Source organism: Somniosus microcephalus, chromosome 8, assembly GCF_052327205.1.
Source record: "Somniosus microcephalus isolate GS21.2 chromosome 8, FLI_Smic_1.0, whole genome shotgun sequence".
In the NCBI taxonomy this organism is placed as follows: Eukaryota; Metazoa; Chordata; class Chondrichthyes; order Squaliformes; family Somniosidae; genus Somniosus; species Somniosus microcephalus.
This window is the reverse complement of record NC_140994.1, coordinates 123158446-123173327: the sequence shown is the minus strand read 5'-3', so window position 1 is coordinate 123173327 and position 14882 is coordinate 123158446. Positions and strand designations below refer to the sequence as shown.

General features: G+C 46.9%; 1 protein-coding gene across 1 annotated transcript in view; it reads left to right on the top strand.

Moving 5' to 3' along the window:
* Positions 1-13250: 13250 nt before the first annotated feature.
* LOC147113771 (transcription elongation regulator 1-like) overlaps positions 13251-14882 on the top strand; it is a 97842-nt gene continuing 96210 nt past the window's right edge. The window contains exon 1 of the mRNA XM_085996163.1: positions 13251-13419. Within this exon, the coding sequence (XP_085852289.1) occupies positions 13304-13419 (116 nt within the window). The 5' untranslated portion in view covers positions 13251-13303. The remainder of the gene's footprint in view (positions 13420-14882) is intronic.

Here is a 14882-nt window from a genome sequence, read left to right as displayed (position 1 = left end):
GGCGTCCAGCTGGGTATAAATATTAACAGTCTGGCTGTAGTCAATTACCATCCGTTTCTTTTCGCTATTTTTAACTATGACTACTTGGGCACGCCACGGGCTGGTACTGCATTCAATAATGCCTTCCCGCAGGAGTCTGTCCACTTCCGCCTTGATAAAGTGTCTGTCTTCCAGACTGTACCGTCTACTTTTGGTCGCTATGGGCCTACAGTTCGGAGCGAGATTAGCGAATAAAGAGGGCGGGCTGATTTTTAAGGTTGATAGGCCACAGACTGTGAGTGGCGGCTGGGACCCACCATATGCTAGCATGACACTTTCGTGGTGGCACTGGAAGTCCAGGCCCAAGATTACATTAACACAGAGTTCTGGCATCACGAGGAGTTTAAAATCCTTGTAGTCCGTGCCTTTTACAGTCAGTGTTACCACACAGTAGCCCAAAATGTCCGAAGTGTGGGGCTTAGCAGCCATAGCAATTCTGCTCCGTGTAGGGGTTACTGTTAATGAGTGCCGCCGTACCAGGCTAGGGTGGATAAAACTCTCGGTACTCCCACAGTCAATTAAACATTTCGTTAAATTCCCGTTTACCTGTATGTCCGTCATGGATTTTGTCAACGGGTGTGGCCTGGATTGATCCACCGTGATCGAAGCCACTGTTGGGCCCTGGGCGGCCGTTGAGTCGGGAAAAGATGGCGGATCCCAAGATGGCGGCCCGCATGGCACGCACGAGGCGGTGACGGAGTTGGAAATCGGATTCCCCCTGCAGACTTTGCTAAAATGCCCCTTTTTCTTACATTTGAAGCATGTAGCGTCCTTCGCGGGGTATCGTTGTCTGGGGTGCTTGGCCTGGCCGCAGAAGTAGCATTTCGGGCCTCGAGACATTGCCGCTGTAGTAGGACTCCTGGGTGAACTTCTGTGTGGGGACTCCGGCGGCGTAGAGCTGGTCTGAGACCTGGATGGGGAAGATGGCTGATTCCAAGATGGCGTCCCCCTCGGCGCACACGAGGCGGTGAGGGCCGCATGGCCGGAAGAATAAGAGTCAGAGTTTTTCTGGGCCACGTCCAGCGATCGCGCAGTGGCCACTGCCTTTTTTAAGTCCAGGACCTCCTTCTCCAGCAGTCTCTGCCGGATATAATTCGATTTGAGGCCCGTGATGAAGGAATCGCGGACCAATTCGTCAGAGTACGCGTTGGCCGTCACGGCCTTGCAGTTACAGTCCCGGACCAGGTCCTTTAGGCCCTGTAAGAAATCGTCCATTGATTCCTCTGGTCGCTGCCTGCGTGTAGCCAGCAGATGTCTGGCGTACACTTTGTTTACCGGCCTCTGGTATTAGGCCTTCAGGATAGTGATGGCCTCCGTGTAAGAGGTGGCGTCCCGGATGAACGAATAAATCCGATGACTTACGCGAGTAGTCAGTAGACTCAGTTTATCTACCTCGCTAGCGGATGAGGCCCCCGCGAAGAGTTCGAAGCATTTGAGCCAGTGTCCAAATTGATTTGATGCTTCAGCAGAATGTGGATCCAAGTCCAGACGCTCTGGTTTTAGGAGTCGATCCATCCTAGTATTCTTTAGTGATTAAAATTGATGGGCCTTCAATAACCACAAAACTAGTTGGCTTTTAATCACTAAGATCAGAGCTAACATCTCAACACGCCGACTGGTTCACAGGAATGAGTCATACAGATCCTGGGATCTTTATGTAAGAGAAGTCAGGGGCGGAGCCAAGAGCAAGACCTGGAACCTCCCAGGTTAGTCGGGAAAGAGGAAGTGAAACTATACACAGTGGGGGAGGGTAATATACATGAGTGCAAAACGAATACAGGACCAAGACAAACAGATTTCATTACACCCTTGTTTTCAGTCGGATACTATCCTTTATTACTTTACTTAGCCACGGATGGCTGTCTTTTCTTTTACGCCCCTTTTTCCTTAGTGGAATATATTTTTCTTGAAAGTTGTGAAATATATCCTTGAATGTACACCACTGCTCATGTACCGTCTTACACCTTAATCTATTTCCCCAGTCCACTTTAGTCAACTCTGCTCTCATACCTTCATAGTCTCCTTTATACCTAGCCTCTGACCTGCTCTTGTTGCCACAGTATTTATGTGGCTGGTCCAGTTAAGTTTCTGGTTAATGGTGTCCCCCAGGATGTTGATAGTGGGGGATTTGATGGTAATGCCATTGAATGTCAAGGGGAGGCGGTTAGACTCTCGCTTGTTGGAGATAGTCATTGCCTGGCACTTCTGTGGCCCAAATGTTACCTGCCACTTATCAGCCCAAGCCTAAATGTCGTCCAGGTCTAGTTGCAAGCAGGCATGGACTGCTTCATTATCTGTGGAGTTTTGAATGGCGCTGAACACTGTGCAGTCATCAGTGAACATCCCCATTTCTGACCTTATGTTGGAAGGAAGGTCATTGATGAAGCAGCTGAATGTGGTTGGGCCTAGGACACTGTCCTGAGGAACTCCTGCAGCGATGTCCTGGGGCTGTGATGATTGACCTTCAACCACCACAACCATCTTCCTTTGTGCTAGGTATGACTCCAGCCAGTGGAGCGTTTTCCCCCTGATTCCCATTGACTTCAGTTTTACTAGGGCTCCTTGATGCCAGACTTGGTCAAATGCTGCCTTGATGTCAAGGGCAGTCATTATCACCTCACCTCTGGAATTCAGCTCCTTTGTCCATGTTTGGACCAAAGCTGTAATGAGGTCGGGAGCCGAGTGGTCTTGGCGGAACCCAAACTGGCATCTGTGAGCATGTTATTGGTGAGTAAGAGCTGCTTGATAGCACTGTCAATGACACCTTCCATCACTTTGCTGATGATTGAGGGTAGACTGATAGGGCGGTAATTGGCCGGGTTGGATTTGTCCTGCTTTTTGTGGACAGGACATACCTGGGCAGTTTTCCACATTGTTGGATAGGTTCCAGTGTTGTAGCTGTACTGGAACAGCTTGGCTAGAGGCGCGGCTAGTTCTGGAGTACAAGTCTTCAGCACGATAGCCGTGATGTTGTCGGGACCCATAGCCTTTGCTGTACCCAGTGCAGTCAGCCATTTCTTGTTATCACGTGGAGTGAATCGAATTGGCTGAAGACTGGCTTCTGTGATGGTGGGGATCTCAGGAGTAGGCCGATATGGATCATCCACTCGGCACTTCTGGCTGAAGTTGGTTGCAAACGCTTCAGCCTTGTCTTTTGCACTCATGTGCTGGGCTCCACCAATATTGAGGATGGGGATATTCTTGGAGCCTCCTCCTCTCATTAGTTGTTTAATGGTCCACCACCATTTATGACTGGATGTGGCAGGACTGCAGAGCTTTGATCTGATCCATTGATTGTGGGATCGCTTAGCCCTGTCTATAGCATGCTGCCTCCACTTTTTAGCATGCATGTAGTCCTGTGTTGCAGCTTCCCCAGGTTGGCTCCTCATTTTTAGGTACACCTGGTGCTGCTTCTGGCAGGCTCTTCTACACTCATTGTTGAACTAGGGTTGGTCCCCTGGCTTGGTGGTAATGGTAGAGTGAGGGATATGCTGAGCCATGAGGTTACAGATTGTGGTGGAATACAATTCTGCTGCTGCCCCACAGCGCCTCATGGATGCCCAGTTTTGAACGTATCCCATTTAGCACGGTGATAGTGCCACACAACACGATGTAGGGTGTTCTCAGTGTGAAGATGGGACTTCGTCTCCACAATGACTGTGCAGTGGTCACTGCTGCTAATGCTGTCATGGGCAGATGCATCAGCAACAGGTAGATTGGTGAGGACAAGTAGGTTTTTCCCTCGTGTTGGTTCTCTCACCACCTGTTGCAGGCCCAGACTGGCAGTTATGTCCCTCAGGGCTCGGCCAGTAGTGGTGCTACCGAGCCACTTTTGGTGATGGACATTGAAGTCCCTCACCCAGAGTACATTCTGTGCATTTGCTACTCTCAGTGCTTCTTCCAAATGGTGTTCAACATGATTCATCAGCTGAGGGAGGGCGGTAGGCGGTAATCAGCAGGAGGTTTCCTTGCCCATGCTTGTCCTGAAGCCATGAGACTTCATGGGGTCCGAAGTCAATGTTGAGGACTCCCAGGGCCACTCCTTCCCGCCTGTATACGACTGTGCCGCCACCCCTGGTGGGTCTGTCCTGCCGGTGGGCCAAGACATACCCAGGGATGGTGATGGAGGAGTTCAGGACATTGGCTGAAAGGCATGATTCTGTGAGTATGACTATGTCAGGCCATTGCTTGATGAGTCTATGGGACAGCTCTCTCACTTTTGGCTCAAGTCCCTAGATGTTGATGAGGTCTTTGCCGGGTTGACTGGGCTGGGTGTGCCGTGTCCATAGCCGGTGCCGGGTGGTTCCATTGTTATTATTTTGCTTCATAGTGGTTAGTTACAACTGAGTGGTTTGCTCGGCCATTTCAGAGGGCAGTTAAGAGTCAACCACATGGCTGGGGGTCTGGAGTCACATATAGGCCAGACCAGGTAAGGACGGCAGATTTCTTTCTCTAAAGGGCATTAGTGAACCAGATAGGTTTTTACAACAATCCCATAGTTTCATGGTCACCATTACTGATACTAGCTTTTTATTCAAGATTTATTTAATTAACTGAATTTAAATTCCCCAACTGCCGTGGTGGGATTTGAATTCACATCTCTGAGATCATTAATCCAAGCCTCTGGATTATTAGCCCAGTGACATTACCATTACGCTAACGTTCCCTGTCAGCCCTTTGATTTGGAGGTAGGGGCGATTAACCAGAGCCTGGCAGCAGTGTTATGTTAAGATGGGAAAACTTCTAGGGGGCATAGTCTCAGGATAAGGGGCCGACCATTTAAGACCGAGATGAGAAGGAATTTGTTCACTCAGAGGATTATGAATCTTTGGAATTCTCTGCCCAAAAAGACTGTGGATGCTGAATAGTTTAATATATTCAAGGCTGAGATAGATAGACTTTTGGACTCTGGGGGAATCAAGGGATATGGAGATCGGGCGGGAAAGATAAGTTGAGGTCGAAGATCAGCCATGATATTTAATAGCCGAGCAGACTTTAGGGGCCATATGGCATACTCCTGTTCCTAATCCTTACGTTCTTCTTTTCTTATCCCATGATTTGCCACACTTGCTAGACCTTTGTATGAACTATTGAAAGGCAAAGACGATGAGGTGCAGTCTCACTGGACAGATGTACATACTACTGCCGTCCAACTATTAAAGCATGCAGGAATGCAGGCGACAGGTCTGATCGCCCCCGATCTGAGTCAGCCCTTTGATTTGGAGGTAGGGGCAATTAACCAGAGCCTGGCAGCAGTGTTATGTTAAGATGGGAAAACTTCTACCTATTGCATATGCCTTATAGGCTCCAATTGTTTCTTAATTTCATGGTTCCTTCACCCTACAATTGGTAGCCGTGCCTTCAGCCCTCTAAACCGTAAGATCTTGAAATCCCTCCCTAAAACTATCTGCATCTCTCTCCTCCTTTAACCAAACGTTTAGTCAGCTGTCCTACTATCTCCTTCTTTGGCTCAGTGTCAGTTTTTGTCTGATTAGGTTCCTGTGAAGTGCTGAAGGTGTTATATAAATGTAAGTTCTTGTTGTTGAGTGAAAGTTCCAGATACAGCAGCGGGGGTCACCAGGCGAGCTTTGTTGACTTTACAGATTTATTTCCCGGGTTGCTTGCAGCAGGAGATCAATTCCAGGAGACTCCCAGACAATCCAGGAGTGTTGGCAAATATAGTTGGCCTACTGCTACTCAGTATACATTTGTCCTTTGTCAAGCAACTTGGGACATTTACATCGTTAAAGGCAAGTATTTATTTTTCTGTCCACATTTGCCTGATCTTGACAACAAGGGAGCTGTGCCAACATATTTTAAGATGAAAATGAGGGAAGCTTGATGAATCTTGGGTCTGCCAGGTGGGCAGAAGCAACCCCACAATATTGCAGACTTCCACACATCTCAATACTGGCAGTAGTACAGGTCCAGGTTGGACGTGGCCTTTGGGTATGGTCGCTCTGGCTGACTGCCTCTTTTCCATGGTCTTGTTCACGCCCGGGTGGCCCTGGAGAAGGAGCACCTGGTGCCCACGGGTAAGCATGAGGCTTTCTGCGACCAGTGGACACCGCAGAGACTGGAAGACATAGTGGACATAGGTAACACCATTATTATTTAATTTTACAATAACAATTTCTTTTATATTCGTTTATGGGATGTTGCCATCGCTGGCAAGGCCAGCATTTATTGCCCATCCCTAGTTGCCCTTGAGAAGGTGGTGGTGAGCCGCCTTCTTGAACCGCTGAGTCTGTCTGGAGAAGGTACTCCCACAGTGCCGTTAGGGAGGGAGTTCCAAGATTTTGACCCAGCGACGATGAAGGAGCAGCGATATACTTCTAAATCAGGATGGTGTGTCCTTATGTTCATTAATAAATAGACATTCTTATTATGAACACAGCTAGCTTTTGTTAGACACTTTTATTGAGCACATGTGGACTAGGTACAGTATCTGTAGAGGCATCCATCTTGACTGCTGCCTTGTGGGTAGCCTAGTGCCTCATGGGTAATGTAGTCTTAATATACATACAGCTGGGTAGTGTAGTCTTATATACAGCTCTACACAGCTCTACGGCTCCACCTAGTGTCCACTACAGAATGACATGTTATTGATCATTACATCCCCCTTTCTTTGAGGTTTAACAAAATCAATATCAATCAACTTTCAAGAAAACAATAAAGATAATATCAGTAACACTTTTGTTAGTGCTCTATAAACATAAACATTTTCAAAGCTTTACATTGTACTCAAAGATTAAGTCTATCAGGCTTTTTTACTTCACGTGTGGATCTTCTCAACACGGGTAAGTCTGATGTGTCTTCATGAGATTGTTCTGGCAGTGAATGACAAGATGCAGTTGCGGCATTGTCATCAATCTGGTCTTGAATAGTCTCTTGTGTTTTTAGGAGGGAACGGCGGTTCCTCCTGAGAATCTGTCCTTCCTCAGTTCTAACAGTGTATGACCTTGGTCCTACTTCCTCAAGAACTGTAGCTTTCCTGTTCCATGCATCTGGATCCTCAATCCTGACAACATCATCCCTTGTCAATGGTTTTAGAGTTTTGGATGACTTGTCATAGTATGATTTCTGTTTCAGCTTTAACAGTTGAAGTCTCTGTCTCAGTTCCTCACTTTGCTGTTCTTTTGCACAGCAGGGTAGCGTGGTGCGCAACTTGCGACCCATTAGTAGTTCAGCAGGTGAAGAACCACAGTCTAAAGGTGAGGCTCGGTAGCTCAGCAGGGCGAGATAAGGATCAGACTTGCTTTCTGTCGCTTTCTTCAGTAGCTGCTTGAGAACTTGAACAACTTTCTCTGCCTTACCATTTGACTGAGCATACAAAGGACTGGATGTGATGTGCTGAAAGTCATAATGTGCTGCAAACTGTTGCCACTCCTTACAGTTGAAGCACGGACCATTGTCGCTAACGGCAATCCTGGGAATTCCATGTCTGGCGAAGATGGATTTCACATGCATTATGGCACTGCTTGCTGTGGTGCTTGAGAGCAGTGCCATCTCAGGATAGTTAGAATAGTAGTCAATCACTATTAGATATTCTTTACCAGTTAAGTGAAAAAGGTCCATACCAACCTTTTGCCATGGTGCTGTTGGTATGTCAGCTACTATCATTGGTTCCTTTGCTTGTTTGTTTTGGTGTTTCTGACATGTCTCACATTTGCCTATCATGTTCTCAGTGTCCTTATTTATGCCAGGCCAATAAACAGTGTCTCCTGCCCTCCTTTTGCATTTTTCAATTCCGAGGTGTCCCTCATGAATCCTTTTGAGCATGTCTTGACGTAGAGCCTGTGGAATGACTATTCTGTTCTGTTTTAGTAATAGTCCACTTGTGACACTCAATTCTGACCTTATGTGAAAATATTTTGGACAGGAACCTTTTGGCCAACCATGATGAATGTTCTCTATTACTGTTTGTAATACTGTATCTTTTACTGTTTCTTCTGTTATTTGCTTTGATTTTGTGTCTGACACGGGCAGTGCAGCAGTGAGCATACTCACATGAACATCCACGTCTTCTTCAGTAGAGCTCATATGACTCGTTGTGGGTGCTCGGGATAGTGCATCTGCTAACACTATGTATTCGCCTGGTGTGTAGATCAGTTCAAAGTCATATCTTTGCAGCTTCATCATGAGTCGTTGAATCCTTGGCGACATCTCATTCAGGTTCTTTTTTATGATGGCAACCAGAGGGCTGTGGTCTGTCTCAACTGTGAAGGTGGGAAGTCCATATATGTAGCCATGAAACTTTTCTAGTCCAACTACCAAGCCTAGACATTCCTTTTCAATCTGGGCGTATCGACACTCAGTATCAGTCATAGACCTGGAGGCATAGGCAACAGGCTTCCAATCTTCACCCTCTGCTTGTAGCAAGACCGCACCTAGGCCATCTTTTGATGCATCCGTTGACACTTTGATTCTTTTTGTTGGGTCAAAGAAGGTGAGTACAGGTGTGGTTGTCAGCACTGTTTTGAGGTTTATCCACTCTTGTTCATGTCTTTCTGTCCATGCGAACTCATTTGTTTTATGTAGCAGGTCTCGCAGACAGGCTGTCTTGGCTGATGCATTTTGGACAGACAAATAAGGCAAGGGAATACACAATGAGTGGTAGGACCCTTGGAAGTACAGAGGGTCAGAGGGACCTTGGTGTACATGTACATAGATCCCTGAAGGCAGCGGAACAGGTAGATAAGGTGGTTAAAAAGGCATATGGGATACTTGCCTTCATTAGCCGAGGCATAGAATATAAGAGCAGGGATGTTATGATGGAGCTGTACAAAACGCTGGAAAGGCCACAGCTGGAGTACTGTGTGCAGTTCTGGTCGCCTCACTATAGGAAGGATGTGATTGCTTTGGAGAGGGTGCAGAGAAGATTCACCAGGATGTTACCTGGGATGGAGCGCCTCAGCTATGAAGAAAGACTAAACAGGCTGGGGTTGTTTTCCTTGGAGCAAAGAAGGCTGAGGGGGGACCTGATTGAGGTGTACAAAATGATGAGGGGCATAGATAGGGTAGATAAAGAGGAACTTTTCCCCTTAGTAGGGGGGTCAATAACAAGGGGGCATAGATTCAAGGTAAGGGGCAGGAGGTTTAGGGGGATTTGAGGAGGAACTTTTTCACCCAGAGGGTGGTTGGAGTCTGCAACTCACTGCCTGAAAGGGTGGTAGAGGCAGGAACCCTCACAACATTCAAGAAGCATTTGGATGAGCACTTGAAATGCCATTGCATACAAGGCTATGGACCAAATGCTAGAAAATGGGATTAGGTTGGACAGGGCTTGATGGACGGCGCAGACTCGATGGGCCGAAGGGCCTCTTTCTGTGCTGTATAACTCTATGACTCTATGACTCTATGACAAGTTAGGAATGAACTTTCCAATGAAGTTTATCATCCCCATGATGCATAGCACTCCTTTTTTGTCAGTGGGTCGGGGCATTTTGAGTATGGCGTTTACTTTTTCCATATCTGGCTCTATTCCTTTACCAGATAGATTATCTCCTAGGAAAGTGACTTCCTGGACGCCAAACTGACACTTGGCTTTGTTGAGCTTCAGTCCATTCCGGCGTATGCTCTGTAGCACTTTAGTCAGTCTCTCATTGTGTTCTTTCAGTGTGGGGCCCCAGATGATGATGTCATCAGCATAGACCCGAACTCCTTCCAGACCTTCAATTATGTGTTCCATCGCTCTATGAAAGATTTCAGATGCAGATATTATCCCGAAAGGCATTCTGAGGAAACAATACCTGCCAAATGGTGTGTTGAAGGTACAGTATTTGGTGCTCTCTTCATCCAGTTTTAGTTGCCAAAATCCTTGTGAGGCATCGAGCTTTGTAAAGTATCTGGCACCTGACATTTCACTGGTGATTTCTTCTTGCTTGGGAATCTGGTAGTGTTCACGTTTTATGTTTGCATTTAAGTCCTTTGGATCCATGAATATTCTTAGATCATTGTTCTTTTTCTTTACACATACCATGGAGTTAACCCAATCTGTTGGCTCTTCGACTTTCCTGATGACTCCTAGTGTGGTCATTCTGTCCAGTTCATTCTTGAGCCGGTCACGCAGGGGTGCTGGAACTCTTCGTGGAGCATGTACCACTGGCTGAGCATCCTCCTTTAGCTGGATCTTGTAAGTGAATGGTAGAACTCCAAATCCTTTGAACACATCCTGGAAATTACTCACTACAGAATCCACTGAGTCATCTGGTCTGCTTATGGCACAGTTTATACGGTAGACTCTCTTGACCAGTTCTAAGTCTTCACAAGCTTTGTCACCTAATAGTGAATCAAGTCTTTCAGCCACAACAGAAAACATGAGATGATGCACTTTGTCTTTGACTGTCACTTTAAGTCTGCATACACCTAAGCTATCTATTTTCTGTCCATTATAGTCCTTCAGTAGTACTGACCTTTTCTGTATTTTGGGCTTTTCTTTCATATACTTAATGTCACTCATAGTGATTAAGTTTGCTTTTGCCCCAGTGTCTAGTTTCAATGTAACTAATGCTCCATTTATCTGCAGTGGGATCATCCATTTGTCCACTTTTACTGCATTGACTTTATGTTCAGCATTGTCCATATCTGAGGGCTGCACATTTTCTGTATCATTTTTGACATTGTCACATGACACCATTTGTACAAAAAATGTCTCACTTAAATCAGTGTCCTCAATTACATTAACTCGTTGCCCTTTCTTAGTTTGTACTTTTGAAAAGAATTGTTTGGCAAAGTGATTCTTTCCATTACACTTTGTGCACATTTTTCCAAACGCTGGGCATTGTCTTAACTGGTGTTTGTAACCACAGCGTTTACAATTAAAAATTTCATCCTCCGATTGCTTTTCATTTCTGTTCTGCACACGTTTCTTCCCCTTGTGGGACACAGCACCGACAGCAGCATTATCACTCATTACAATCGCATCATTATTGATTTCACTGAAAGTCTTCGCGTGCTTTCGAGCTAGCTCGCTGGCTTGGCATATTTTCACCGCATTTTCCAAATTTAGTTCGGTTTCTCTCAACAGACGTTCCCTGACTTTTTTATCATGAATACCAAACACAATCTGGTCACGAATCATGGATGCTTTGAGCTCAGAGAAATTACATGTCTGTGCTTTCAGTTTCAGATCAGTTATAAAGCTATCAAAAGTCTCATTTTGCTGCTGTGTCCGAGAACAGAAGATGTATCTTTCATAGGTCTCATTCTTTTTGGGAGAGCAATGTGCATCAAATTTTTTTAGCACATCTTCTAATTTTTCTCTGTTCTCCTCTGGATTAAATACAAATGTATTAAATACCTCTATCGCCTGTGGGCCTGCAACCGTAAGCAGCAACGCTATCTTCCTTGCGTCTGGCTTCGTACCGAATCCGATGGCTGCAATGTAGAGTTCGAATTGTTGTTTAAGAGTCTGCCAATTGTAGTCGATATTTCCTGTGAGTTTCAAATGCTCTGGTGGCTTCAAATTCTCCATGTCGCTTTTCACAATTTTCAGCAGATCTTCACCATCCTGGTACCATCTTATGTTCATTAATAAATGGACATTCTTATTATGAACACAGCTAGCTTTTGCTAGACACTTTTATTGAGCACATGTGGACTAGGTACAATATCTGTAGAGGCGTCCATCTTGACTGCTGCCTTGTGGGTAGCCTAGTGCCTCATGGGTAATGTAGTCTTAATATACATACAGCTGGGTAGTGTAGTCTTATATACAGCTCTACGGCTCCACCTAGTGTCCACTATAGAATGACATGTTATTGATCATTACAGTGTGTGACTTGGGGGGGAACTTGGAGGTGGTGGTGTTCCCGTGCGCCTGCTGCTCTTGTCCTTCTAGGTGGAAGAGGTCGCGGGTTTGGGAGGTTCCATCGAAGAAGCCTTGGCGAGTTGCTGCAGTTCATCTTGTAGATGGTACACACTGCAGCCACGGTACACCGGTGGTGGAGGGAGTAAATGTTTAATGTGGTGGATGGGGTGCCAATCAAGCGGGCTGCTTTTTCCTGGATGATGTCAAGCTTCTTGAATGTTGTTGGGGCTGCACTCATCCAGACAAGTGGAGAGTATTTCATCACACTCCTGACTTGTGCCTTGTAGATGGTGGAAAGGCTTTGGAGAGTCAGGAGGTGAGACACTCACAGCAGAATACCTAGCCTCTGACCTGCTCTTGTTGCCACAGTATTTATGTGGCTGGTCCAGTTAAGTTTCTGGTCAATGGTGACCCCCAGGATGTTGATGACAATGCCATTGAATGTCAAGGGGAGGTCGTTAGACTCTCGCTGGTTGGAGATAGTCATTGCCTGGCCCGAATGTTACCTGCCACTTATCAGCCCAAGCCTGAACGTCGTCCAGGTCTTGTTGCATGCGGGCATGGACTGCTTCATTATCTGAGGAGTTGTGAACGGCCCTGATCGCTGTGCAGTCATCAGTGAACATCCCCATTTCTGACCTTATGCTGGAAGGTCATTGATGAAGCAGCTGAAGATAGTTCGGCCCAGGACACTGCCCTGAGGAACTCCTGCAGTGATGTCCTGGGGCTGTAGTGATTGACCTTCAACCACCACAAGCAATTTCCTTTGTGCTAGGTATGACTCCAGCCAGTGGAGTGGAACTTGCATTTATACATAGTGCCTTTAACATAGCAAAATGTCCCAAGGCACTTCACAGGAGCGTTACCAAACAAAATTTGACAAAGAACCACATAAGGCGACATTAGGGCAAAGAAGTGCGTTTTAAGGAGCGTCTTAAAGGAGGAAAGAGAGGTTTCGGGAGGGAATTCCAGAGCTTCGGGCCTAGGTAGCTGAAGGCACGGTTGAGAGATTAAGAACGGAGATGGTCAAGAGGCCAGAATTGGTTTATTTCATTTTATGGTTGAGCTCCTTATTAGTTGTGACCCTCTAAAAATGGGGCATTTTTTTTGTTTGGTAACACTGGGGCAATCCAGTATCGGTTTCATTGGCAAAGAACTCTGGCAGTGGCAGCACCTGACTGAAGGGAAGTTGGGGGGAGGGGGGAGGGGTGAGCACTGGGCACCCTGGAAGCTGAAAGGCGTCACTTCCTGTCTTGCACTGCAACCGAACCTGCTGGCCAAACCGCTCCTCTGACGTCACTAGAGTGACAATCAGCTCAACCGCTTAGATACAAGAATGGGAGCGGAGCAGCCAATCGGACGGCGGCGCCGGGGCGGGGAGCAGCCAGCAGGTTAGGTTGCTCAGCGGCGGGCCGGCAGGTTTTTTTTTCCCCTCCCCCTACATTGCTTTCCATGATGGCCGACGTTGGTTTGTTGATGCAGGATGGCCTGTTACACCCGAGCCAGGCGCCGTTGGACGGAGCCGGCGAGCAGCCTAAACCCAACAGCGACACCTCCAACCCGGCCCGGTACGTGGATATGAATAGGCTCGGGATGCCGAGGTATAAATAACAGCCCTCTCTCCCTTCCCTCCCTCCCCGCGAACATCGAGCGACCTGCCCGGGCCTCGGGCCGCTGCCGCTGCCTGCAGAGTTTCACAGGACACGGGGTGGGGGGAGTTGTGGGGCACCACGGCTCTCGCACAGCCTGGCAGCAGGCGGCGGCCGCCACTTGTTACAGGGCCCAGCAGCCATCCAATTCTCCTTTCGAAAGGGACAGAACCCACTGGGAACTCTGCGAACTTTGCATGGAGGGTATGACTGGTAACTTCACACAGGTAGAGAGAGAGAGAGAGAGAGTGTGTGTGTGTGTGTGTGTGCAGTCTGGCACGATGCAGCCATGTTTAATTATTAACATATTTTACTTTTCCTTTCTAAAACTTTTTCTTTTTAAAAAAATCTGATTTGGGGCATTTCAGAGGTCCTTTGGAGGATTTCCATAACACTTTTTTTCACTCTCTGATGCTTTCCTCCCCATCTCTCCTGAAGGCACAAAGTCTGGGGTGCGAGCATCTTTGCGGAGCTCGCCCAAATGCCAATTATGTCTTGTATGGAGAGGCTATTTGACTGTGGGGTGCATCATAGCTGTGCCAGATCCTGATGCATGTCAGTGGCCTTAAAGGTGCATCTCCAACAAGAGTAGCCAGGCTTTTTTTTGTCTGTGCTACTAGACTGGCACTGGGCATAAGCCACCAGGATAAAAGCCACTAAGAAATGGTTCCCTCGAGAGAAGGCCAACGTTAATGCGAGTGGTCCAGTCAAATTAAAATTGCATTCTTAAGTGTTTAGATCTAGGCCTGATTTTCATTGTTGATACAGAATAGTGAGCGTCCGGTGGTGCCGATTGATTGTGGAAGGCTCGGAATTCACTGGATAATGATTAGGAGTGGGCATCTTTCATTTTTCTCTCTGACTGGCTAGCTCAGTTGGAGTCAACAACAGCTTGTATTTATATAGCAGTTTTAAAGTAGTAATACGTTCCAAGGTGTTTCACAGGACCATTATAAAACAAAATTTGATGCCAAACCACATGAGATATTAGGGCAGATGACCAAAAGCTTGGTCAAAGAGGTAAGTTTTAAGGAGTGTCTTAAAGGAGGAAAGAGAGATGGAGAAGTTTAGGGAGGGAATTCCAGAACTTAGGGCCTAGGCAACAGATGGCATGGCCACCAGTGGTGGAACGTTGAAAATCGGGGATGCTCAAGAGGCCAGAATTGGAGGAGCGCAGATATCTGAGGGTTGGAGGAGGTTAGAGAGATAGGGAGGGGCAAGGCCATGGAGGGATTTAGAAACAAGGATGAGAATTTTAAAATCGAGGCGTTGCTTAACCGGGAGCCAATGTAGGTCGGCGAGTACTGGGGTGATGGGTGAACAGGACTTGGTGCGAGTTAGGACACGGGGAGCCGGGTTTTGGGTGACTTCAAGTTTATGGA